This window comes from Bubalus bubalis, chromosome 4 (genome assembly GCF_019923935.1).
Source record: "Bubalus bubalis isolate 160015118507 breed Murrah chromosome 4, NDDB_SH_1, whole genome shotgun sequence".
NCBI lineage: Eukaryota > Metazoa > Chordata > Mammalia > Artiodactyla > Bovidae > Bubalus > Bubalus bubalis.
Window position 1 is genome coordinate 91,632,482 of NC_059160.1, and position 27,467 is coordinate 91,659,948.

General features: G+C 38.1%; 1 protein-coding gene across 5 annotated transcripts in view; it reads right to left on the minus strand.

Moving 5' to 3' along the window:
• Window positions 1-425: 425 nt before the first annotated feature.
• Window positions 426-27,467, minus strand: part of TFCP2 (transcription factor CP2) — a 54,617-nt gene continuing 27,575 nt past the window's right edge. Inside the window, exons 2-15 of one of the 5 annotated variants that reach the window (XM_006058518.3) lie at window positions 17,936-18,087; window positions 17,297-17,373; window positions 16,301-16,406; window positions 14,380-14,486; window positions 13,168-13,320; window positions 12,347-12,457; window positions 10,561-10,649; window positions 8,374-8,422; window positions 7,917-8,010; window positions 6,952-7,042; window positions 4,978-5,087; window positions 4,386-4,528; window positions 2,700-2,751; window positions 426-1,866 (exon numbers count right to left, since the gene is read on the minus strand). In XM_006058518.3, coding sequence (XP_006058580.1) covers window positions 1,829-1,866; window positions 2,700-2,751; window positions 4,386-4,528; window positions 4,978-5,087; window positions 6,952-7,042; window positions 7,917-8,010; window positions 8,374-8,422; window positions 10,561-10,649; window positions 12,347-12,457; window positions 13,168-13,320; window positions 14,380-14,486; window positions 16,301-16,406; window positions 17,297-17,373; window positions 17,936-18,087 — 1,372 coding nt within the window. In that variant the 3' untranslated portion in view covers window positions 426-1,828. Of the gene's footprint in view, window positions 1,867-2,699; window positions 2,752-4,385; window positions 4,529-4,965; window positions 5,088-6,951; window positions 7,043-7,916; window positions 8,011-8,373; window positions 8,423-10,560; window positions 10,650-12,346; window positions 12,458-13,167; window positions 13,321-14,379; window positions 14,487-16,300; window positions 16,407-17,296; window positions 17,374-17,935; window positions 18,088-27,467 lie in introns of all 5 variants that reach the window. The other 4 variants (XM_006058517.3, XM_006058516.3, XM_006058520.3 and 1 more) reach the window with 4 other exon arrangements.

The following is a 27,467-nucleotide window of genomic DNA, read 5'->3' on the forward strand; positions in this document are numbered from 1 at the left end:
TAAAAAATCCTCTAACTCCAAGTAAAAATTAGCAAGTATAAAATTTATAGTAAATATATTAATAGAATTCTATGTATCATTTACAGTAAACAAGAGTCACAGATTCAGATTTAGAAAGGACCTTAAAAGTCCAATCCTCCCAGCCTAACATTCAGAGGATTGGAATAAATAAATAAATAAAAATAAAAATTAGCCTGCTGGGGAGACAGCTGACTCCCTTGAGGCTGAGAACCAGTCTTAGGAACATAATACAATTAGAAATGTCCCCCCCCCAAAGAAAAATAGAGACATCCAGTAATCAGTCACTAAAAAAGTATTTCGGCCTAATATGTCAAGCTGTCCAGGTCAATTTTAAATAAGGTCATTTGACTTTAATTTTCCAGGTTCAAAATTTTCAATTTCTTTCAAATCAAAAGAAATCAAGACCATTTGGCAGGTTGATTTTAATGAACAACAACAAAAATCTCTGTATAAAAACATTTAAACTTTATCAAATGCTTAAAAATACACACACACACACACAGATCCAAATCCAATACAGAATCTTTTGAACATTATTGTTTTTCACCTCAGCATAACATGTAGAGGGGTTTCTGGATAAAACTTTACATGTGAAAAAATGACCCACAGTCTTACACATGCACACACACAAGCGCACACAATTACAATCAGAAGAACTAAAGTATATGGGAAGAATGGGAATAGGGTGGGAATGAATTGTAAAGCTTATATAAAAGAACGCTACATGAGTAAGAGAACTTCCTATCCCAAGACAAGAGGCAGAGGGGAAAGAGAAAGCAGGGGTTAGTCTAACTCATTAATAAATAGTTTGAGGTCATTCAAGAATAGTGAATGTGGGGAATAACAGATAATCCCTGGTTTTCACTGCCTTAAATTCTGTGAATCTGACAACTAATGATGCTTTGAAAGTGTCTGTGTTTTCATTTTTTGTAGCTCTTGATTGGTTCATCATTATTTAAGTGTGGTTTGTCCCTTTGGGTGTTAATCCGTCAGTTCTTGCTCACTGTTACATGTGATTCACCAGGGGAGCCACAGTAAGAAATGATGGCATGCACAGAGGACTGTGAGGGGGCAGTCATGGACAGCAGTGAACACGAGCCAGCCCGCCTGGGTCTGCCCTTCATGTCACTATCTACCAGCTGCCTGTTACTCAGCAAGCTCCTCAGCCACTCTGTGTCTCCATTTCCTTATCTTCAATTAGGGATCATCATTACCTACTTCATACGGGGTTATTAAGAGGATTTAAACAAGATAATCCATTTAAAGAACTTATCACACTGCCTGGCACAACTAAATGTGCAATAAATGTTAGCCAAAATTACTATTTGTCATCGAATGATGGGGTAATTAAAAGAAGAATTTTGTTCTTTCTCCACATTTCTCTTCTTTGATGAAGTTTTCACAGGCATAAAAGATTGAGGATCTAGTCTTATGGAATATAGATGTTTGCTTTTATGTTAGGAAAAAAAATTACATGGGCTGCATACCACAAAATTTAACATCTTTCCATTAAACATCACACAATTCTCATCATCATTATGCCCTACACACACACCCTAAATGATGTGGAGTTTCTATTGATATTCAACAACAATAGAATCCAGAAATGTTAACTAAGAAACAGTTGTAGAAATGCATGTCAGGCAGAAATCCATGTGTGCCCCAACATAGATGGCTGGGGTTCTGCCTCTGCCTCTGACTCCCCCACATAGTCAGACAGGTCAGGTTGCTACAGCCGTTCAAATCTCCATTTGTGATCCCCTCCAAGAGGAGAATTTCCCATAGGTGAACGAAGCAGCAGCCACATCTACTTCAGTATGATATGATAGCTATCATTGGTTTCTGCTGTAAGAAAAAGAAAAAAGAATCATCTTTAGTCACCTCCAAAACACTATGGTTTTTCCAGTGGTCATGTACGGATGTGAGAGTTGGACTGTGAAGAAGGCTGAGCGCCAAAGAATTGACGCTTTTGAACTGTGGTGTTGGAGAAGACTCTTGAGAGTCCCTTGGACTGCAAGGAGATCCAACCAGTCCATTCTGAAGGAGATCAGCCCTGGGGTTTCTTTGGAGGGAATGATGCTAAAGCTGAAACTCCAGTACTTTGGCCACCTCATGTGAAGAGTTGACTCATTGGAAAAGACTCTGATGCTGGGAGGGATTGGGGGCAGGAGGAGAAGGGGATGACAGAGGATGAGATGGCTGGATGGCATCACTGACTCGATGGATGTGAGTCTGAGTGAACTCCGGGAGTTGGTGATGGACAGGGAGGCCTGGTGTGCTGCGATTCTTGGGGTCCCAAAGAGTCAGACACGACTGAGTGACTGAACTGACTGAACTGAACTGAAGGTTCTTTAGAGAAAGAAAAAACAGGAGGACAAAGTGTAGTATACTTATTAATTATCACAGAATACATGTAATAAATATACACTAGAAAAACAATATTTTGCCTCAATTTCACCACTTGTCCATGGAAGGTAAAAGTTGATGGCAGAAAGTCACACTTTGTCTACTCTGACAATGGCAAGAAGCCAATTCATATTAAGAAATAATCTCCAATAATGTCACATTCTTTATCTCAAATATGGTGGTTAATATTTTCCCTCTCTCCCCAAAGAATTACTATTTTAAAAAAACGCTCAGACTCCTTCAAAAAAGGCATTTATCTCACTTTTTATTACCTTTCATTGTGTCCAGAATAAAACAGGCTTCTTCCTGAAAGTTCTGTATCATCTGAAAAAAACAGGAAATTTTGCTGGTTATTAAAAACCTTGGTTTGCTGTATTTATTTTGCCTATGTGGATTTTTATTATACTAGATATAAATGAAAAACAATCCTGTGCTTTGTTTTCTCTCCTGTTTAGTTTTCAAAAGCTTTAAAAGCTAAACACTCTGAAACAGCTTTCTTAAAGTTCAAGAATGCATGTTCCTGGGTTAACCCCGGGACTTTCCAAGGGGCACATAGATCCAGACAGGCCCATATGGGAGGAATTAAACATCTATATCTGTTCTCTCCTAAAACCACCTGAGAACCTCTTGTTTTCCTTTCTCACTTCCCTTTTCAAACGCCTTTTCCCATTTTATAAAGTAAAGGCAAGAGTTTCACCCTCCTGAAATCTTATGGAGGTGCACTGCCCTAGGCTATAAAAGCCTTCAGCATGCAAAAGTGTAATTGCAAATGAGAACTAGAACGTCTGGGTGATATAGTCCTGGAGCCATGAAGTGTTCATTTCTTTCACCAGCCTTGAAGAGTGACCTAACCACAAATTGTCAAGTGACAGATGATTGAAAATAATTTTTGATACCATCACTATGTAATTTTTGGCACATAACCCAGAAGTTAAAAAAAAAAACAACCCAGCAATGCTATTATAGCAAACTTCATCCATTCCTATCTATCAATTTATGTGAATCAGATTCCATAGTATTTCTTATCTAGGGGGAAAAAACAGGATGGAATTGATGTTGAACTCTATTTCATTCTAGCAATCAATAGGCAGTATGTATCTATGAATTAATTGTGTCTGGGAGAAAGGGTAAGGAATCAGTTAATCTCATCCATCTCATTAATATATGCACTTTCATTGTGTTTATTTATTTATTTTTGGCCAAGTTACATGACTTGTGGTCCCTGGACCAGGGATTGAACCAGGCCTTGGCAGTGAAAGCCTGGAATCCTAACCATGAGGTCACCAGGGAACTACCCAGATGTACTTTTAATAAATTTTTTCTTAATGTTTAACAATTACTTATCAAAATATATAATACATTTATGTTGTTTTAATCAATTGTACAATTATGGTGATAATTCTATCCAGAACAAATAATTTTAAATTTTTACTGAAACAAGTTTTTGTTTCAAAGAAATATAGTAGGAAAAACTAATAAAAGACATTCAAGCATAAAAGTAGACTATGGTAAGATGAAATTCTATGGGGGAAGTGAATGAAAATATCAGCTTAAGAAAACAAAGAAATGATATAAATAGTCTGTTAAAAAGTATATTCATGTATTTTTTTTAACAGATGACAGTGGTATTAAATTACTCTTACATTCAGGTTACATGAAACATAGTTAGAAAAGTGAAGCAATCATTTCATTTTTATATGTCCTATAATACGCCCCAAAGTGGGCACATTTTTTGCCACTATTTAAACTTAAAACAAAAACTTTTAAGTCAACCCAAAAATGTGCAAGGGGATACATAGTTTTTAAAAAATTATCTTAGGAGGTAAACAAACAAAAATGTTTGAAAACGTCTTGTCTTGGAAAACAGAGCATGCTGCCCCCATGGAACAGCTCCTGCTCCCATCATATGCCCAGACAGATCACTGTCATCTGGTGATTCAGCTGTGCTAGCAATCTACCTCATCGCTAATGAGCACATGGATGCCTGTTGGCCCCTGCTTGTAGATCTGGCTGATCTGGCAAGGGGAAATGCTGAAAAGCTGAGCAATTTTTTCTGTCAGTTCAACAGCTGTCAGTTCTTCTAGGTAGATGGCATGGTAAACTGCAAAAGGGAGAAAGCAAAGACAGTCAGCACAGTTTCTCTGCTCTTAAAGGCAATCTGATCACTACGAAGGCCCACTTTTTCTAAAGGATGCAGAAGCAGACTGCCTGAATAGAAATCCCAGCTCAATCACTTGCTAGCTGTGCGACCTGGGGCAAGTTACTTAACATCCCTAAGCCTCATTTTCCTCACCTAAATGTTGGGGAAGAACAATAAAATCTATTGCAATGAGGAGACACCAGTCGTAAAAATTAAAACCTGTAAAAGTGCTGAGAATAGTGCCTGGTGTACATTAGGAACTCAATAAACATTAGAGCAATTACCATTACTTTTAGCAAATACTGACTCTGCTGCCTGATAAATTCCCATCACACATGTTCATAAGTCATCTCTTCGTTTTTCTTCATATCTGTCCTGGCCTGTCCAGAACGACCTACCGAAGAAAGTACCATTTGAGTCTCCATCCTCATGCTTCTGCTGATTCTGCTGCTGTTGCTGCTGCTCCCTTAGCTGCAAGGATTCCTGACAAACATAAATGGTTAGCCTTGGGCGCACCATCCTAAGGAGGAGAAAAAAAAAAACTATTAGTCACATTTCTCATGGTGAGCACATTTTACGGAAGAACCTTTGTGTCTACATTAATACTATACAGCACAGGTTGAAAACTGGCAGCCCTTGGACCAGTTAGCTCATTTGCTATGAATTATTACTCCTCACTGGGGGGTATGTGTGTGTCTAACTGAATTCATTCCTACAGAAGGCATCATCAACCTCTGAATCTTTGGTTTTCCTTGAAAAATCCAAGGTCCTCATTCTACAAAACAAAACCCAATCAGCTGTCCCACAGGCATGGTGCACATGCATTCTTCAGTACACCCTAGGGTTGACTGTCACTCATTTACACGTGGCCTCTGTAGTCATTGAGTTTGTAACCTCTGATATAAAGGTTAGAAGGATTCAGTATGTGTGAGCCACTGTTTTTTAAGGTTCAAAGATATACCTTTTACTTAAGAGCACCAATGCCACAGACTGCTGCTGCTGCTGCTAAGTCGCTTCAGTCGTGTCCGACTCTGTGCGACCCCATAGACGGCAGCCCACCAGGCTCCACCGTCCCTGGGATTCTCCAGGCACAGACTAGAAAATCTCATTTCCCTCATGACTGTCTCCTAGTCAGCTTTAGCCTTTCTGTTCTTTCTTCATAGACAACCATACTGAATCACCTCTTGCTCTGATCACCTTATTCCTTCCTATTTCTAAATGCTCTGAAGATAATACATTTAAAAATGAATGATCCATTCTTTTTTGCCTAGTAATCAAACCTTGAATTTCACCTCTTTGCTTAAAAGTTTCCAACTTGATTTAATATCTTTAATAATAAACAAAAATACTTCATAATCTTATTTCATTATTTAGTCACTGATTTGGTTCTATGGCACTGACCTGTATTTTTTTCCCACCAATATTACTACTGCTGCTGCTAAGTAACTTCAGTCATGTCTGACTCTGTGCGACCCCATAGATGGCAGCCCACCAGGCTGCCCTGTCCCTGGGATTCTCCAGGCAAGAACACTGGAGTGGGTTGCCATTTCCTTCTCCAATGCATGAAAGTGAAAAGTGATAGTGAAGTCGCTCAGTCGTGTCTGACCCTTCGCGACCCCATGGACTGCAGCCTACCAGGCTCCTCCATCCATGGGATTTCCCAGGCAAGAGTACTGGAGTGGGGTGCCAATATTACTACTACCTACTTTAAATTGTAAATCCCAAACAGAGACTTGAAATTAAGCAGACATTAATTACTCTGCTTAATTACTCTCAGGCATTACTCTTACTCTGTATTAAGCAGACATTCCATGAATTCCTGCCAAAACCTAAGAATGATCTCTTCTCTAGTAAAACTGAGTTCAGGACCTTTGTACCTGCTGTTTCTTCTGCATAGAACCCTCTTCCCTTATGACTCCAAAGCTTCCATCCTTCTCATAACTCAGTTTAAATATCCCCTCTGAAGAAAGGTCTTCCCTGACTATATTCTGAGTACTCTACAAGCTACAACTTTGTTTTTATTTGTTTATTTTTCTTTAAAACACTTATTACTATTCAAAATACTTATTGTATATCCTCTTTATCTCTCTCTCTCCAGAAAGCTCATCGATGTATCACCAAAGCCTAATGGCTCATAATAGGGACAATGAATATTTAATTAAATGAAAAAAACTACCTGGAAATGAAAAATGAAATATCGTGAGGAATTTCTTGGATCAAGTACAGGAAAAGATAATTTCCATCTTTATTTGGCACACAGCTGGCATTCAAATAGAATGTTTTGATAAGATGTATTTAGCTGCACAAAGAGTACTGTGAAGAGTCCCTGAATCCAAATCCATTTGGAATCCAACCCCACTGATATTTTAACACTAATTACATACCGGCCTTTTAATGCATTAAAAAGTCTGATTCCATCTGCAGGGCCACAGATTTGAATCACATCATCTCTAGTTAGTTTCAATAAATCTGCTCCTGGAATAAATATAAGCAAATGGGTGATAAAGGCAAAGATTCTCTTCGTTAATGACTTTTAAAATGGACTCTTACAAGGACACCTCATTACCAGTAAGCTATAGTCATAATCTCTTGCATGGTATATAAAGCCTTCCATGACCTGGCCTCTGCATCCTCTCCCTTCTCAATTCCGACCCAATTAACTTACTCATTCAACCCTATGCTTTCATCATACTGACCATGCCTAATAAGTAAGTTGTTCCTCCTGCCTAAAATATTCTTCTGCTGTCTGACTAACAGACTCCTTCTCAGCCCTCAAAATTTACCTCACGCATCACACATGTTCCCTAACTCCAGACGCTTCTCCAAATGCTTCACTTTGTCTACATTTATCTAATGCATCACAACCATTTGTTTTCCTTATTTCAAGGTTTTATTTTGATTTGGATTTTCTTTGATACTAGATGGTGACTGAACAGGAACTATGCCTTATCTATTTATATATTCCTACCATACGTGGTACTATGGAGATGATGCTAAATAAAAGTGAAATGTGCAAAGAAAATATAGTAATATCAGGGGGGAAATTTCAGACTACCTGCAATGCTCCTTGATAAAATACTGTATGGATAATATATTTTAAAGGTATTGTATAGAATAAATATTTTTAAATGAGTTTAAGAGGTATTTTCTTTTTGAGTATTTCACAGCACAGTTGCAGCTGGTGAGAAAATCTGAAGAGTTCAATGGAATTCATTTAATCAGAAAAATGCATTAAGAGCTGCCCCTTCCTCCCCCAATACACACACACGAAATAACACAGGAATATCAGGAGTTCCTAGAGTATAAAAGAAATCCCATGCTGGCAAAACAAAGGACAAGCAAATTTAACCTGAGAAGTTTGTAAAAAGCCTCGTGAACGTGGAGAAACGGTTTCGATGCAACCACTGCTGAGCCTCCTGAGGTGTGGTTGTTGGCAAGAGGTTCTGAAAAAGGGAAAGTATTTTTTTTGGTAACTAAACAGACTCACCTTTAAAAAGGTAAACATTACAACAGCCAAATACACCCACATTCAGACGGAGTTTGCTCAGAAGCTGTTTATACGTCAGGTCTTCTTTCTCTAACCATGCAATATATCCATGAAATTCCATCTTTATCCTCCCCACTAGACCGAAAGTTCCTTAAATACAGCACAGTATCTGGTTCTTAGTCAAAATTTAATGTTTGCTTAGTTTTCTTAGTGAAAGAATGAATAATACTCTCTAAAAGTTGAGAATTTCTACTGAATCACACAGTCACCAAAGTATTATTAGACATGGCCAGTAACTGACATTTAACTTTGGACTTACATCTGTGACTGGAGGGGGTGGCTCTGGCTGGTGGTTTGGTGAACCATTTCTAAAGAAACATTTAAAATGAAAGGATGAGTCCATGAAACGTAGTAGGGTTTGTTGCCTCACTCTGCATCATTGTAAGTCTTAAAGCTAGAGATTTACAGGAATTTGTACTATCTCATAAAACATTCTTAGCTCTTGGATCCAACATTTCTATTATCTATTATTTTAGCATAAAGACTTTGGGGTGGGGAGCAGTAGAAACTATGTCATTTTTTATTATTGAAGAAATTGAAAAAAAAATCCAGTAAGTTGGGACTGATTAAATTATGACATAAACAATACTAACATAAGCTTATTAGACTATAAACTAAAAATATCAAAATATAAAAGTAATCAATATATTACTACTATGTGAAACATATAAATATACACAAATAGATACAAGAAAAATTAGAATAAAAAGTATACAATAAAATGTGATCACATACTTTTATACTTAATAATAAGTATATTTTAAAGTACATATATATTTTAAGTAAGTTTATTAAGTAATAAACACTTAATAATTATTTTTTTAAAAGCTTCAAAAATTAGTGCTAATTTGTTATCCAAGGGCTATCTCCACACCCTTGAGTTTTCCCTATGCTTCTTTTTCTCAGTAGTTTGTCCCTCTTCCCTAATGCTTACTTCTTTTATGGGAGAAAAATTAGAGCCTAATATTGAACTATATGACAAAGAGAAAATTTTAGAACTCTTAAGTTTTGCATAATATTTTAAATTCTCTATAAGTATAATCCATAGGGTGGTAACAGATTTTTCTTTCAAAAAATAACTTTCTCTATTTTAAAATTTTGGCCTTTGCTGCAAAATTCAAATTTAGTAATCAACTTATCTTAGGGCCTTAGTTATCTATCTACTCCTTCTGCAACTGCTGTCTAGTTTTATTCTTAATTGTTAGTTGCATTTTGAATGTTTTAGCTAACTCTCCCCCCTTTTTTTGGCTGTGCTGCACAGCCTGGGGATCCTAGTTCCCTGCCAGGGACTGAACCCGTGCCCCCTGCAGTGCAAGTGTGGCGTCCCGACCACTGGACCACCAGGGAATTCTCTAAGCTACCTTAATTAAATACTTTCAGAAGCAGCATGAACATAGAGCCTAAATAAACTCAAAAGCAAACATTACAATCAAGCTAGTCACACATTTCACAACCTATTTCAAATTTCAATATGGCCTATGTAGAAAATGTGTTGAATGCTGGGACTATAAGACAACTTTTTTTTAACTGGAGTAGGCATCTATGCCAACTTTCAATTATCTGTGATAATAAAGACAATAAGGCAAGACTAAATAAATCCCATAGATAATTCCAAAACTTCATTTGAGCTCTCACCTTTACCTTCTTCCCCCAATTATCAAAGATTTATAATAAATTAGGTGTTGAGAAGGCAATGGCAACCCACTGCAGTACTTTTGCCTGGAAAATCCCATGGACGGAGGAGTCTGGTGGGCTGCAGTCCATGGGGTCGCTAGGAGTCAAACACGACTGAGCAACTTCACTTTCACTTTTCACTTTCACGCATTGGAGAAGGAAATGGCAACCCACTCCAGTGTTCTTGCCTGGAGAATCCCAGGGATGGGGAAGCCTGGTGGGCTGCCGTCTATGGGGTCGCACAGAGTTGGACATGACTGAAGCGATTTAGCAACAGCAGCAGGACCATTTTTTAAATAAGTAACAAAACAGATTTTAGTGTCTGTACAACTGTGTTTCAGTTCCCAATGACCATGCTATAATCAGGAAGTGAAATAACCTCAAGATAAACAGTAAGAGGAAGAAGGGAAAAGTCCAGAAAATCAGTCCGCAAATCACTAAACACTGACCATAATGCTATTTTCTAAGAGTGGAGAGAAGGGAATTCCCTGGAGGTCCAGAGGCCTGGGTTCAACCTCTGGTTGAGGAACTTAAATCCTGTAAGTCTTGTGGCATGACCAATAAATAAATAAAATAATGGTGTTGCGGGGGGGAAGGCTACATAAAACTTAGTCTCTTTTGAAGATAATCCAAACCTCAGTTAATATATAAGTCCATCAAAGACTGACCGAATAGACGTTCTTACTGATTTGCAAAGATTTTGCTTATGGAGACATAATGAAATAATATATTTTTAGGACAAACACAAGCTAATTGCACTTTCTAGACTTACCCTTCACCAAGAGAAAAACTGCTATGGGAACTGTTGAAGCCAGGTGATGGGGAATTATTGACATATGTGATCTCAGGCCACGGAGAACACTAAAAACAAAGGCAATTTAGATGCAGAAAGTACATGACTCTAGAGTTCCACCAAAACACTGTTACTTAAAAAGCCCATCTTTTTTTTTTTTTTGGATTCCCAGGTGGTACAGTGGTAAAGAATCCACCTATCAATGCAGGAGACGCAAGAGAGCGCAGGTTCAATTCCTGGGTTGGGAAGATACTCTGGAGGAGGAAACGGCAACCCACTCCAGTATTCTTTTTTTTTTTTAATTCAACTACACGTTTTTTAAAATTTATTTATTTTAATTGGAGGCTAATTACTTTACAATATTGTATTGGTTTTTCCATACACTCCAGTATTCTTGCCTGGAAAATTCCATGGACAGATGAGCCTGGCGGGCTATAGTCTATGGGGTTGAAAAGAGTTGGATGAGACTAAGCACGGTCACACACATACACACACACACAGAGTTGATTTACAATGTGATATTAGTTTCAGGTATACAGCAAAGTGAATCAGTTATACATATACCATATATCTACTCTTTTTTTAGATTCTTTTCCCATATAGGCCATTAAAGAGTACTGAGTAAGTTCTCTGTGCTATACAGTAGGTCCTTATCAGTTATCTATTTTATATATAGTAGTATGTATATGTCTGGAGAAGGGCATGGCAACCCACTCTGGTGTTCTTTCCTGGAGAATCCCCATGGACAGAGGAGACTGGTGGGCTACAGTCCATGGGTCACAAAGAGTCAGACACGGCTGAGCGACTAAGTATAGCACAGCACAGTGTGTATATGTCAATCCCAGTCTCCCAATTTATCCTTCCCTTCCTGATCCTGATCCCCTGGTAACATAAGTTTGTTTTCTACATCTGTAACTATTTCTGTTTTGTAGATAAGTTCATTTGTCGAATAGCACACCTTTTGTTATTTTTGGCCATACCGTGCGGCATGTAGGATCTTAGTTCTCTAATCAGGTATTGAACCTGTCCCCCTGAATCGGGAGCATGGAGTCTTAACCGCTGAACTGGCAGAGAAGTCCCTCAAAAAGCACATCTTGATTAGTAAATCTTAATTCCTCATAAGTCCTCACAACTAAGAGGACAAATAAGTTTTGATCAGACTAGAGGTGATGTTTCTTCTATTTTTTTTTTTAATTGAAATATAACTGACATATCTATAATATTAGTTTTAGGTATACAACATAATGATAATATGTATACAGTTGACCCTTGAGCAATATAGGTGTTAGGGGCACCATCTCCTTTTCGACAGTCAAAAACCTGGGTGTAACTTGATAGTCCTCTGTATCTGCACCCCTGTATTCAACTGCAAACCATGCAGTACGATAGTCCACAGCTATGTGCTGTCACGTTTGACTCTTCACAACCCGATGGACTGTAGCCCGCCAGGCTCCTCTGTCCATGGAATTTTCTAGGCAAGAATACTGGAGTGGGTAGTCATTTCCTCCTCCAGGGGAATCTTCCCGACCCAGGGATCGAACCCAAGTCTCTTGCGTCAGCAGGCAGATTCTTTACTACTGTGTCACCAGGGAACCCTTAGTATTAATACATATTTAGCAGGGGAAAAAAAATCTATGTATAAATAGACCCATGCAGTTCAAACCTGTGTTATTCAAGGGTTAATAGTATATTACAAAATAATTGGCTATTTCTTTTAAGAGTAAAAAGTACTGATTGAAACTGTCACTCAAAGAAATCCTTTTACCTCTGTGAGTATAGTCGTCTCATAGGAAGGTTGGTATTTCTCCTTCTCATGAGGTGTTCGTTTCTCCATTTTCTCCCTATCTGTTTTTTGTTTTCGGTCTGCACCTTTGGGCTGAAAGGAGAAATGCTCCATTTTAAATTCAAGTACTCACCCTTCGATTCAACATTACTTCTACAAACTTAGAATAATCACTTGTGAGACAAAAAGGTATACACAATGAGGTAAAGACAAGATCCATCATTAAATCTAAGTCTGAAAATGGGATATTTAAATGTGTAATGGAATTGAAGGCAAGTACGAGATCTATAGCTTCAGACATGGAAAAATCTCTAAAGCACATAGTTACGAAAACAGCAAGCTTCAAAACAATTCATACAATACAATTCTGTTTATGTTTCAAAGAAAGGAAAATACGTGTGTATCTATGTATATGTGTACATAAGAGCACAGAAGTGAATTAGAATACATATGAAATTATTGACACTGGTTACCTCTGGGGAGAGGTTGGGGGATCAGGGTAAGAGTGGTACAGGGGGACTTCATGTCATGCTCCAAATACTTTCATGTTAATGAATCTTGCAATGAGAAGGTATTTATCCATATGATATCCCTACGATCCCTTTTCCAAGTTCCCCTTCTCCCACCATCCCTATTTAAACTTCTTTACTGGGCAGCTCAGTACTTATTTCAGTAACTCTAATTTAGGCTGGGCTTTCATAGTTTTTGAAAAGAGACAAGCTGACTTTCTCACTTGGTGACTAATGTTGCAAATGAAAGACAAGGAAAAAAAGTCCAAGGACCAGCGCAAAGCCCAGGAATACCTTGAAGACTTTGATCTGGCAGCTGGCTGAGTGTAAGTGCTCAGTATACTCCCCGTTCTCATTCTCCTTGAAGGTATCAATTTGTACTCGAAATGGCACTCCCTTCTCACCACCATGTTTCCTCATGGTGAACTCTGTGCTAATACAATGCACCTGAAAAGAATATACCATCCAGCCAGGTTTCAGTACTATTAGGAGCCAAACCAGTCAGCAACATTTTAGGGCAACAGCAAAACCTTTAAACACCTACAAAAAAACCTTACACTCTCTTTCTGATCATGAAGAATTTATACTGTCATGAGGAAATGAGGAAAACTTCAATGATTTACAAATGCAAACAAAGTAATTGTACAGGTCTAATGTTAACAAAAAGCTGCTCTGAGGAATTCATTAATTATTTCAGAAAAGACAGAGTTAACATAGAAGAGAAATGGTTTCTGTTAATGAAACTTTCCTGAAATTTATGGTAGATTTTAGAAAACAGAGGCACCATCCATGCTGGGAGAATAGTAAATATGAAAGCTCATGAGCAATGGGAAGAAAACTGTTTGCTAGGCTACTGCATAAAGTCCAAGATCTTGACACATCTTCATAGTGGAGCCCTGGTTGACCAAATACTAGCCTGGGTAAGTTATTAACTTATCTAAGACTAAAGGAATATTCTTACTCCACAGGATTCTTGTTGAAAGTCTTAAAATCATGGGTAAAAAGCGTTAACACAGTGACTCTCTGATGAGAATCACTCAATAAACTACTGGCTATCATTATTACAAATATGAGTTTTCAGGCAGTCTACCCAAAGGACATAATCAGATATGCAAATCAGATTCTAATTATGAAGATGTTCAAAATAACTTCTTTGGTAGTACTGAAAAATGAGGATAATCTCAATGCTAGACAACTGTTAGGTAAGTTTATCTCAAGAATAAAATATTATGCATGCATTAGCAAGTATTTTTGAGAGAAACAAATAAATAAATTGGAGAAATTAGAAGAGCAACTCAGAAACTCCTCTTTGCTTTCACATGTTGAGAAGTCTGCATTTTTTCAGGGGTTTACAGGTTGCAACCCTGGAAAGATTTCAAATTCAATACGTTTTTATCCTTTAAGGACCAAACTGGTGGTAAGGTATCCTTTTCAAAACTGGAGCCCTGTCCACAGTGTCCTACCTGAATCCTTTGCAAAACTGGAGCCCTGTCCACAGCGTCTTACCTGAATAAACACAGACGTCCTTTTCGCAGGGTCCCACAGGAACTCCACTGTGTTTAGTTGGTTTGGGTTAGCCCTAGGATCGATTATACCCACAGACATTGGGATATCTGAGAAATAAATGGTGATCAATGAACAATTCTGGGTGCTGCTGGGTTTAAATAAGAAAGCACCGATTCTTCTATCATTGGTCCTGAATTACCAAGATTTTTGTGTATCATACCGTAAACTTTTTTTTTTGCCAAAAAAGAGTTCAATTAGAGCTAAAATTGACCTAAATACTTTCCTTCTGAGCATCTTTTTTCCACTTTAAAAAGTTTTTAAAATAAGACAATTTACAAGTAGTTTCCTTTTAATTTGCCAGAATTCTACTTAAAGACAAATTTAGTTTACACACTGAGTCTAGTGTCATGAAAAATTTAATTTACAATCTGCTTCACTTACAGTTTTAAGGGCAGTGTTACTGCTAGAGAAAAACTAAGAGGATTGTTATAGAAGGATAAAGCAGAGTGTCCGAATAAAGACAGAAATCACTGCATCACAAAGATAAGTGGGTAAATTTAACATAACAGTTGACTCATGAAGTCATCAAAGAATCCTATAATAGGATGACACAACTTATATTCAAGAGGGGAGGAAAATGAACGGCCTTTAGAACTTTCTGTTCCATATGGCATGTATTTAAATATTATTCCCTGACTGCTATTAATAATTCAAATTGAGGGATAAGGCCAGCTAATATTTGTTATTATAACTGTGCTATAACTTCTCTACTGTTTTAATATCAATGATTCAAACAAGAAAGCATTACACGGGTCCCACTCCACACTATTAGCTGTGTTGGATTTATCCTAAAGTCAGTTTATCAAATGGGTATCAAGATACCTGTAGGAGAACCAGTGTTTTCTCAGATAAAATTAGTAATACTTATGTCTGTTTAGCAACTATGTTTACCAATAGGAGATAATAACCAATAAGAGATCAAGGACAGATGCCAGAACTAAAAGTATATTCACGAAGAGAGGCTAACACTGTAGAGCTTGGATATGTGTGTGTGTGTGTGTGTGTGTATCACATCTTCTTTATCCATTTAACTGTTGATGGACACTCAGGTTGTGCACACATCTTGGCAACTGTAAACAATGCTTCTATGAACGCTGTGGTGCATGTATCTTTTTGAATTGGTGTTTTTGGTTCTTTTGGCTATATACCCAGGAGTGGAAATATTAGGTCATGTGATAGTTCTATTTTTAGCTTTCAGAGAAACCTCCATACTGTTTTCCACAGTGGCTATACCAACTTAATTTCCACAACAGTGTATAAGTGTTCCCAAAGAGAAGGAAACTGTAACACTTGCTACTGTATGTATGAATCTTGAGGGTTATGCTGACTGAAATAACCCAGGCACAAAAAGACAAATAATGATTTCATTTATATGAGGCACCTACAGCAGTTAAATTCATACAGATAAAAAGTAGAATGGTGGTTGCCAGGGGCTGGGGAGAGGAAGGAATGGGAAATGGTTGTTTCATGGGTACAGAGTTTCAGTTTTGCGAGATGAAAAAAATTGTAGAGATGGATGGTAGTGATGGCTTGTGCAACAATGGGCATGTACTTAATGCAACTGAACTGTATACTTAAAAATGGTTAAAACGGTAAATTTTATGTTATGTATATTTTACCACAACTAAATTAAAAAACAAAAACAAAAAGCACTCTTTAGTAATGGATGCAGTTGTTACAGAACTAAGTGTCTACACTTTCAACTTGAATTTTGAAATCATTACACCAGTAATATTTTATGCTTAGTTCACGTTAATTGAGCCCCTGGAGCATTTTAAGTCAAGGCAAATGTCAAGTAAAGAAAACCAATTCACAGACCATAGTTAAAGGCATTTCTAAGCAATGGATTCTCTTAACTTACCTATGTCAAGAATTCTATCTCCAGGTCGGTTCCACCTCCAGCCCTCTAGCTGCTGATGTTCGGTGTACTGTAGCCGTCTGTCGTGGAACACAACCCGGAATATACTCTAAAAGGAAGCAACAAAATCAAATGATAACAGGATCCCTTAAAAATCAGTGCTGACAAAGAAAACTAGCAGGAGTCACCCTCAGCTGGCTTCCAGACACAACCTAAAATTATTTTTCTTGAGACCTGTTTTACTTTAAAACCCGTACCATTCTATATTTCCAGGCAAACTTTATAACTGCTCAAATATAATCCTCCTAGTTAACTAGTACCATAATTAAAACTTGGCTTAAACATCAGCCCTGATTGCTAACTAGGCATAAACAACTCCCACTGGAAGCATTAATACATGTGTCCACTGTTACCATGCAATGTCTGGCTCAGTTCTTTAGATGTATATGAAATCCTTACCAAGTCCTTGCTTGCTAACTCACCATAAAACCTGTAAACATTGAGGGTAGGCAGGGGCTGCTTCCATCAGCTTTCCTTTTGTTACTCTTAACTCTGTGGACATGCCTGTTGACATCTCTCTTATATCATCTTCTACAGCAGCTGACCAAACTCCTCCATCTCAATTATATTGTGTTCCTTACTATCAGTCCAGACTAAGAAAACTGCTATTCATCAACAGTAGCTCCTGGTTTCCTTGCTACTAGACCAAGTATCCAAAGACACACTGGAACTTCTCTAAAGATCTCAAGGAGGCTACTTTATTCCACCCAAAAAGAACGTCACTGAGTCATGAGACTCTCCAGGCCTGGTACGCTAAGTTTTCTCTTTCGGCAGCTCTGAAAAATCCAGGTGAATAGGTGGGTTCATTCTGGCCCCTAAGAAATAACACAGCAGTTTACCACTCTGCCAACAAACTATAGTAGATGAGAGATTACCACCAAGCCCCTTAGGAAAGGAAAAATATTAATCCAAAAAGGGTCAGTACTTGTTTTCTTTTACCTTCACCAACTTGCCATTAATTTCTGGAAGTTCTCCAAGTTTCCTATTGTCTAGCATTCGGATTTCATAAGACTGTCCTAGAAGGAAAAAGTAACTATATATTATATTTATCATAGGTTAACTTCCCAAGATTCAAAAAGAATAAAATTCAGTTGTCTGAATACACAAGAGTGTAACATTATTAGTAACAACTATAATCCTTTACTATATGCTAAGCACAATGCTAAATGTTTTTCATAAATTATATCATTTAATTGATACAACTCTCTAAGGTATTATCAATTTCAGTTTCACATATAAGGAAACTGAAATGTAGAGTCTAATCAACTTGTCCAAGGTCACACAACTGGTATATAAAAGAGCTGGATACAGTAATACTTCTCAGACAGTAACAAACAGGGATGTTCAGGGAACAGGGATTGAAAGGGGAGATTAGAACTAAAAATGGGCAGGTAGAAGAAAGAAACCAGTAATATTTATCAAATACAACACTGAAACTCAAATTTCTAAAGTAAGTTTTTGACTTAAATAGGTCACACTAGAAAGGTATAGTTTTTTTAAACACGTAAGTGTACCTAATTAAATATCACAAATCCAGTAGGTCTATAAATAATACTAATGAGTAAGACCACATCTAACCTTGATTGAGATATGTCAGAGTTTCATCATGGAGTTTCACCGCTGGAGAAGTGGCAGCACAAAGCACGTATTGAAAAGGGAGGATTTTATTCTCATTATCTGGAGGCAAACTTGATTCTTCTTGCTTGAAAATGGGCAGTGCAAGGACATCACTAAAATAAAGCAAATGCCTTACTTTAACATCTGACAATGGTGTAAGAGCAGATTTATACTGAAACCTTTAACTGCAGTTTGCTTTCAAAAACCATAAACATTACTCACCATGAAGTTTCTTTCTAACCATCCAGCTCAGGTGACCTGCTGGGATATCCCTCTGACCCCAACAATGTGGGCAGTGACAGACATTCATTGCTAAAAATCACTTAAGTGTCCAAAGAGCGTTTCTAAGAATCACAGACAGGGGTTCCTAAAACGGCTCTGAAAACTGTATGCAGGGTTCCAAAATGTCAATTTAGGACTCTCAGTGATGTATTTGTTCTCAGAAAGGCAAACTAAAGTATTTTTATAAGTACATCAGCTCATCTACTGTAAGGATTTAAACAAGAATCAAAATTCCAAGAAACCAAATGAAAAGCAGCAATCAATGACCAGTACATATTTCAAGGTCAGCTCACACTCCATGGAATACAACTAACATGGAGATATCCCTACCAGCAAACTCCTCCAAGAAAAAGCTTGTTATATGCAAACACACATATCTGACTAATTCTAGTATGTTACTCCTTTACTTTGTCAACAAAGGTCCGTCTAGTCAAGGCTATGGTTTTTCCTGTGGTCATGTATGGATGTGAGAGTTGGACTGTGAAGAAAGCTGAGCGCTGAAGAATTGATGCTTTTGAACTGTGGTGTTGGAGAAGACTCTTGAGAGTCCCTTGGACTGCAAGGAGATCCAACCAGTCCATCCTAAAGGAGATCAGTTCTGGGTGTTCATTGGAAGGAATGATGCTGAAGCTGAAACTCCAATACTTTGGCCACCTCATGTGAAGAGCTGACTCATCGGAAAAGACCCTGATACTGGGAGGGATTGGGGGCAGGAGGAGAAGGGGATGACAGAGGATGAGATGGCTGGATGGCATCACCAACTCGATGGACAGGAGTTTGGGTATACTCTGGGAGTTGGTGATGGACAAGGAGGCCTGGCGTGCTGCGATTCATGGGGTGGCAAAGAGTCGGACGCGACTGAACTGAACTGAACTCCTTCTGATGTCCTAAACAGTATGGGACCAAGTTAGAAGTCCTGGGTTTCAGTCTCTAAAACCCTTGGGCAAATCTTAGGCAAGTTCTTTTGAGTGTTCATCACTTCATCTATAAAATGGGAACCACATCTGCTGTCAAAGATAAATATATGAGAAAGTCTTTCAGAAATAATAAGGGGCTAAAATGGGTGTAAAAGATTACCAATAATTTTCCCTCAGAACCTCTAGCCATGGTTAGTGAGAAAGAATATCCTGGGCCCTGGAGACCAACTACTGTGATCAGCATTCAGTACAGATCAAACTTTAAAAGGATTTTAAGAGCTGAATCAAATTAAAAAGCATTTTCTATTATCTCAAGACATGCCGCAAAGTTATCAAAATAAAATGTATTTTAATTTAAAGACTATGTACATATACTCACTAGGACAGCTAAAATGAAGAGGAAGGAGAACCCAAGTGTTGGCAAGGATGTGGAGCAACTAGAACTCTCATCCTTTGCCAGTAGGAATGTAAAATGATGCAACCACTTTAGAAAAATGGTAGGCAGTCTCTTACAAGAGTAAACATGCATTGGCCCCTTGATCTAGCAATTCTACTCATAGGTATTTATCCAAGAGAAATGAAAGTATAAGAACAGCCAAAGACTTACACATAGATATCCATAGCATACAAGCAAAAACTGGAAAGAATCCAAATATTCATAACTAAGAAAATGGATATATTAATACAAACTGCAGTATGCTCATACAATACTACTACTCAGCAAAACAAGGAATTCAACAAAATGGTTCAATCTCACAGATGTGATATTGAACAAAAGAAATCAGAAAAAAGAATATATCAATATAATGCATGATATATGATGCTCTAAAACAAGCAAAATTTAAAAGTACAGTGACTTTCTACCACGGTAGGGATCAACTATGAAGGTATATCAGGGAACTTTCTAGAATATAAAAGTGTTCTATATTATGTTAGGTATATGGATTACATAGTTGTAAAGTACAGATGAAATTCATTTTAACATATATAAATTTTACTAAAAAAAAAAAAAAATTAGTTAAGTGGAGGATGAGAAATGGTAGGGGCTTCCCAGGTGGTGCTGGTAGTAAAGAATCTATAAAAGAGTCATAATATGAAATATTTAAAGCTGGGGGGTGCGTACAAGAGGATATGTACAAAATCATTATTTTCTTAATGTATGTTTGAAATTTTCTATAATAAAGTTTTTTTAATAGAAAAAATATGTATAGGCCACAGTGTACTTGCACATATAAAAGACAGGTAAAAAGACACATGACGTAAACCCTTGAAACTAAAAGGTTAGAGGTCAGGGATGGAGTGACTTATCAACATTCTCCACATTCAAAATGAAATACACTCAAACTTTTACCTATAATTTAATATTATGCTTATATTATAAAAAAGAGATCAATATCAACTTCACTAACCACAGACGGAAAGGCAATTCCTTATGTGTACCTATATCCCTCAACAGCCTACATTATTCCCAAACATTAGATTATAAAATTATTATATTCAGGCAAAAACAATCATTTATAGAAAAATGACTATAATCATGCAAATCACATAAACATCATAAGTCTTATTGGAATATAAAACAAGCAAGATCCAAGAATACACATAGTATAATAGAAATTTGATGGTATAAATGCTAAAGAAAAAAAAGGAGGGTTAGAAAAGAAGGAAATTTCTCTTTCAACTGACATCTAATGTTTAGCAAGGCTATATGCATTATGAGTTGAATCCAGGAAGCCGAGATGCAAACCAGTATTCATGAAACACAGGTTTCTTACAGCTAAAAAGAATTTCAAAGGCAAGAAAAACAAAGTGTGCTTTCCTTTTCCTCTAGTCTGGAGGTGTGGGTGCCTTGTTTACACCATGGTGTTAAAGGTGGAGAAGGCAGGGAATCGTTTCTGTCCATATTAATTTGTCAGGTGAGATGTACTATGGTACCCTTGAGATGATCATTTAAAACGTAGAAGCACTGGGGTTTCTAGAAAAGTACTCTGTCCCAGTTCTTCTTCTCGGGAAAATGAGGAAGCTCCCACAGCAAACAGCATGGAAAATAAAGCAAAATTAAGAAACATGATGTCAGTCTTCAGAAAACTTAGCTGCCTTATCATCCCCAAATGCATCATACCTGATGATTTCTTGAAAGATGACTGATGATTACCAAGAATCAAGGCCAATCAGATTTTGCAACATAGCAACAGCTGAAACACTATGAACATAGGGTGATTGTGTTGTTTTGTTCCTCTCAAGTTATCAGTGCCTAGTAAGGTTAATATATAACAACAGTTTCTAGTCTTCTCAGTATAATGTGGCATTACACATTATACATTACACATTAGCCCCTCGTGACTAAGCAAAGGGCTGTCAATTGAGGCTAGAATTCTAAAACTACTACCCCTAAAATCAACTCAAAACAGTACAGCCAACCCAAGTACTCTCTCATTAGAGATTTTAAAATCTAAAATCCTTGAATATAATCACTCATGTTCTTGCCACACTGAGCTGCTTTTACTCTGCTGTGGGAGCAAGAATCCATTCAGCTCCACATTCTTAGAAGTGAAGGCTAAAGGTCACTGATAAACACAGCTCTAGGCCCCCACTTATCCCACAACAATAACAATTCAGCAGGAAACAATTTTGAAATACAGAAGTCTGTTCCTTCTCTGACTGAGTGCAGCTTTGGAAAACTAACTCTAGTGAACTCTAAGTGGTTGTTACCAATTTAGCATTTTATTGTAGTCTCTGCCTCATACTTAATTCATTCCAGTGAAACATGAGCTGTTTAAAGGGAATAACTTCTCCTTGGTGTGTTGAAATACTTGTTGACATGATTTATATTTTTGTTTATTTGCCTGCATTCTCCAGAATATTCCAGTCCTAATATATTTTGATCATTTTTGAATTCTCAACATTTCACAGTATCTCTGATTAAATGTAAGGATACAGAAACCTTACCTGTTAAAGTTGATTGCATGTTAAAAATGTGTGCCACTAAGTAGAAAACCACCCCTGAGTGTAGAGGCCTAGCAGAAAGCATCTGATTGGAAGTCACTGAGGAACAGAAACGGTATCAGGTATGATCTTTCCTGTTTGTAACTGGGATTCCATGAAGAGCTGCTTCATGGTCCCCTGAAGTATAAATTACCCTTTTGAGATAAGGCAGCCTCTGAATGGTCTCTACTAGCGCACACCTACAGTTTAACCTTCTCCATCAGCCCTGCCAGTTCCTGAACCCTCTTCTAGAGAGCCTGGAGCAAAGAGAGGAAGAGATTTGGTGAGCTTAACTTTGGTTAAGAAAGGTAAACAGAAAGGTGTCCATAGCAACTAAGGAAATTAGAAACTAACTTGGGACAATAAGATGCCATGAACGGCTAACTTCCCTATTTATAATACTTTAGACTCCATCATGATGAAAAGAAAATATGAAAGAAAACATGCCAGTATTCCTATGTTAGTTACAGCATGAAAGGACAAGAACTGAAAAGACTATACACCCTGAGGTCAGCTTCAAAAGAAAAAAAGTAAAAATAAATAAATAAAAAGAAAAAAACCATCCAGTAAATAACTGGCTGCTGCTGCTGCTAAGTCGCTTTAGTCGTGTCCGACTCTGTGTGACCCTATAGATGTCAGCCCACCAGGCTCCCCTGTCCCTGGGATTCTCCAGGCAAGAACACTGGAGTGGGCTGCCATTTCCTTCTCCAACGCAGGAAAGTGAAAAGTGAAAGTGAAGTCGCTCAGTCGTGTCCGACTCTCAGCGACCCCAAAGACTGCAGCCTACCAGGCTCCTCCGTCCATGGGATTTTCCAGGCAAGAGCACTGGAGTGGGCTGCCATTGCCTTCTCCGAAATAACTGGCTATGACACTTTTAAAGAGGAGAGGACAGCAGAATGATTTCCTTGGATGTATGGGAAGGATGGAAGGGCAGATAAGGGAGGACACCTGGCAAGGAGAGATGGCCCTGAAAGTTTTACTATGAAGCCAGTGAGATGCCCTAACTACCGAGTAATGATGAAATCAGCTAACTTTCTTGGTAAGAGCCCTCTGTCACAAGTGATAAAAGATGTTTGCTACCTGAACAACTGGTGAAAATTTTTCAACTAAAAAGCAGCATACATGGTTAAAAAAAAAAAAAAAAACCTGCCTGGCTAGTTGTTTATCATCCAGACAGCAGAAGAGATAAGAACTATAATTCTGAATCTAAGCTGACCAAGAAAGAGAAATGGATTGCAAAAGAGGAAGTGCTGGGAGCCTCAAATGAAAGCAACCAAGCCAGGTAAGCTGGAAGAAGAATAAGGAACACAGTTAAGAGCAGGGTTCAAACAGGGAAGAAGATGGGATCCAAGCTCATGGTCTGAGATGAAAAAAAAGTCCTCAAAAATGAAATCTGCCAATCCCATGCTGTCTGAGATGGAGGGGAAAAAGAAGGGTGGTATCTACACAGAGTGGGTGGAAAGCTCACCAATCAACACAGAATTAGAAGGACACGCACAAGAAAAAAAAATATATATATATAAAAGGAAAAAACTATTTTTTAAAAAGTGGCAATATATAAAAGGAACAAGCTTGAGTTGAAGCCCAGACTGTGCTGAGACCTGCAAAAAAAGCTAAGGGAAAGCACAGGTCCACTTTTTGTTGTATATGACACATAATTAATATAAAAAAGAGACAGGAGAACATCTCGATCCCTGGTTTTTCTTCTATCTTTTCTGTAAAGAAACACCACCTTAAGAATAGAAAAAGAAGACCAAACATGGGATTAATGGCTCACAATACATAAGGAGACTATCAAAAAGTGCCAGGAATGAAATTATATACCTGGATGAAACTGTATACCAGGAAAATTAGAGAATGAGAAGATGAGATCTGTAGGTGACACTCAGTATGTGAACTCAGACAAATCTCCTGGTTCTGATAATGCCAAACATCACATTAGCTTTTTATGTCTGTAGTAGCAATTTTCAACATGAAAAGAGTATATTCTTCACACCTTACACCACAGTGATCTGATATGAAATCCAAGGCAAGCCTGCAGAAACAGTTATTAAAAGAATGCCCAACTGTTCAGTCGTGTCTGACTCTTTGAGACCCCAGGGACTGCAGCCTGCCAGGCTCCTCTATCCATGAGATTTGCCTGGCAAGAATACTGGAGTGGGTTGCCATTTCCTTGTCCAGGAGATCTTTCAAACCCAGGAATTGAACCTGCGTCTCCTGTACTGCAAGTAGGATTGTTTGCCACTGAGTCACCAGGGAAGCCCGTTAAAAGAATAGTTTATGAGTATTCAGGCAAGGCATCAAGGATCGCTAGAAACCAGAACCAAACTATCTCAGTTTCCTTTTAAAATGTGGTTGGACAAAGGAATGCTATAAACATAAATACTTCTGGATTTCAGCAATGTATAAAATAGTCTCTCTTGAGATCTTTGTTGAAGGTGAAAAATATGAATTCTGTAAGTTAAGTGGTTAAGATGACTACTATATGCAAGTGCACCTATGGTGAGTAAGTCTGGAAGAAGGTTAGTGATGCTCCACAGGACCCCAGGGAAACTGTCCTCTGCGACGCTTTTTATAAATAAATGACTTGGATGATGATCAAATATGCAAATGACGGAACTAGGATGGGAAAGCAATATCATATATGATAAAAATCAACTTTTAAAGTAATCCTAAGTGGCTGGAATAGAAGGCTAAATCGAACAGGATAAACTTGAATAAGGATAAATATAAAGTCATGCACTTAGAATTAACATCAACAAAATGGCCCAATATATGTGAGAAACACTAGGACTTAAAAAAATCTATTTCAGTGAGACAAAATGTGCTATGGCTGCCCCAAATGCTGATAATCATGTTTCATTAAAAGTAAAGGCTGAGGAGGGAAATGGCCTTCTTCTCTATGCAAACTGCCTACACTTGATAACTGTGCTTAGCTCTGAATGCAGAACTTTAAAAAGACTTTAAAAATCTAAGGAAATAGATGAGAATAAATGAGGGGATCAAACATCATGTTGTTTGAAGAGTAAGTCAAGGCAATGATGTTTGAAGCAAAGAAGTCTTGTAGGTTTACTAAGAGATTCAAGAGTTTAGGACTGATCAGTTCAGAGTTGGCCTCATTTTAAACATTAAATTAAGCCAATCAAAAATAAATCACAAGATCAATTAAATGGTTTTATTATTCTAAAAGGATGAAATGTCTTAAGCCTGCTCAAGTTTTAGAAGCTGATTGGGTTAGGCCTAGAAAGGCTATGTGTTATTAGAAAAGGCTATACAGCATATAGTGCCCTCGAGAAGAAGAAATATCACAAGTTCACTGCTATTAGAGTCCAAAGCATATTACTCTGTGTCATCTGCTACAGAAAGCAATGACCAAATGATAACTATAAAGCCTGTATGCTGGCTAGACCAACTGGCTTATAAACCATCCTACATATTTTTACAATTTTTCATTTTTACCTTTGCATATTTTTCATTTTTACCTTTGTGTACTTGCCATGACAAAACAAGTACTACACAAATCATAATAAAGGCACAGATAAAATCAAGGTACGCTAAATTTTCTTTATAACAAATCCAAAAACTCATCAGTATAGTTTTCCCTAACATAGATGATTCCTAAAAATTATATTCTTGGCAAAAGACATAAAAAGAGTTTCAATTCTTAAACAGAATCTACACTTTCTTTTGGCCAAAGATGATTCTAATGAATTCTACTTGGAACACACTCTTCTACTGCTAAACATGTATGAACTAGCTAGCAAGTAGAACGTGTTTCCTGACGTATTGATAACTCCCTCTTTAAAAAGAAAACTTCAATCATTCATTCAAATGTTTATTAAGTATCTACTAGTGTCGATGGCACCCCACTCCAGTACTCTTGCCTGGAAAATCCCATGGACGGAGAAGCCTGGTGGGCTGTAGTCCATGGGGTCGCTAGAGTCGGACATGACTGAGCGACTTCACTTTCACTTTTCACTTTCATGCATTGGAGAGGGAAATGGCAACCCACTCCAGTGTTCTTGCCTGGAGAATCTCAGGGATGGGGGAGCCTGGTGGGCTGCCGCCTATGGGGTCGCAGAGTCAGACACGACTGAAGTGACTTAGCAGCAGCAGTGTCAGACAGACTATTCTAAGTACTAAAAACTACATATCAACTTTTAAAATAAAATTATTTTTCTTCTTTCCTATATTTTTCTTTCTTTTGGACTTTTATGTTTCAGTGCTAAGTCGCTTCAGTCTGACTCTGCAGCCCTGTGGAGTGTAGCCCGCCAGGCTCCTCTGTCCATGGGATTCTCCAGGCAAGCAAACTGGAGTGGGTTGCCATGCCCTCCTCTGGGGGATCTTCCCGACCCAGGGGTCAAACATATTTCTCTTTTGTCTCTTGCATTGGCAGGTGGGCTCTTTACCACTAGTGCCACCTGGGAAGCCCAAGAGCAGTCAATAAATGGTGTCTCTTTTGCTGTTGTTGTACAGACGTTAAGTCGTGTCCAATTCTTTGCCACCTCATGATCTACAGCATGCCAGGCTTCCTTGTCCTTCACTATCTCCCTGAGTTTGCACAAACTCATGTCCATGCCATCCAACCATCTCATCCTCTGTTGCCTCCTCTCTCCTCTTGCCCTCAATCTTTCCCATAATCAGGGTCTTTTCCAATGAGCTGGTTCTTCACATCAGGTGGCCAAAGTATTGGAGCTTCAGCTTTAGCATCAGTCCTTCCAGTGAATATTCAAGACTGACTTCCTTTAGGACTGACTAATTTCATCTCCTTGCAGTCCAAGGGACTCTCAAGAGTCTTCTCCAGCACCACAGTTCGAAAGCAGCAATTCTTCAGCACTCAGCCTTCTTTATGGTACAACTCTCACATCCATACATCACTAATGGAAAAACTATAGTTTTGACTATATGGACCTTTCTCGATAAAGTGATATCTCTGCTTTTTAATATGCTATCTAGGTTTGTCATCGCTTTTCTTCCCAGGAGGAAAGAGAAAACAAAAGTGTTAGTTGCTCAGTCGTGTCCAAGTCTTTGTGACCCCATGGACTGTAGCTTGCCAGGCTCATCTGTCCATGGGATTTTCCAGGCAAGCATACTGGAGTGGGCTGCCATTCCCTTCTCCAGGGGATCTTCCCAACCCAAGGATCAAACCTGGGTCTCCCACACTACAGGCAGATTCTTTACCATCTGAGCCACCAGGGAAGCTCAGAAGGAAGGGCCTTTTAATTTCCCTGACTGCAGTCACCATCGGCAGTGATTTTGGAGCCCAAGAAAATGAAATCTTACAGTTTCCATTTTTCCCCATCTCTTTG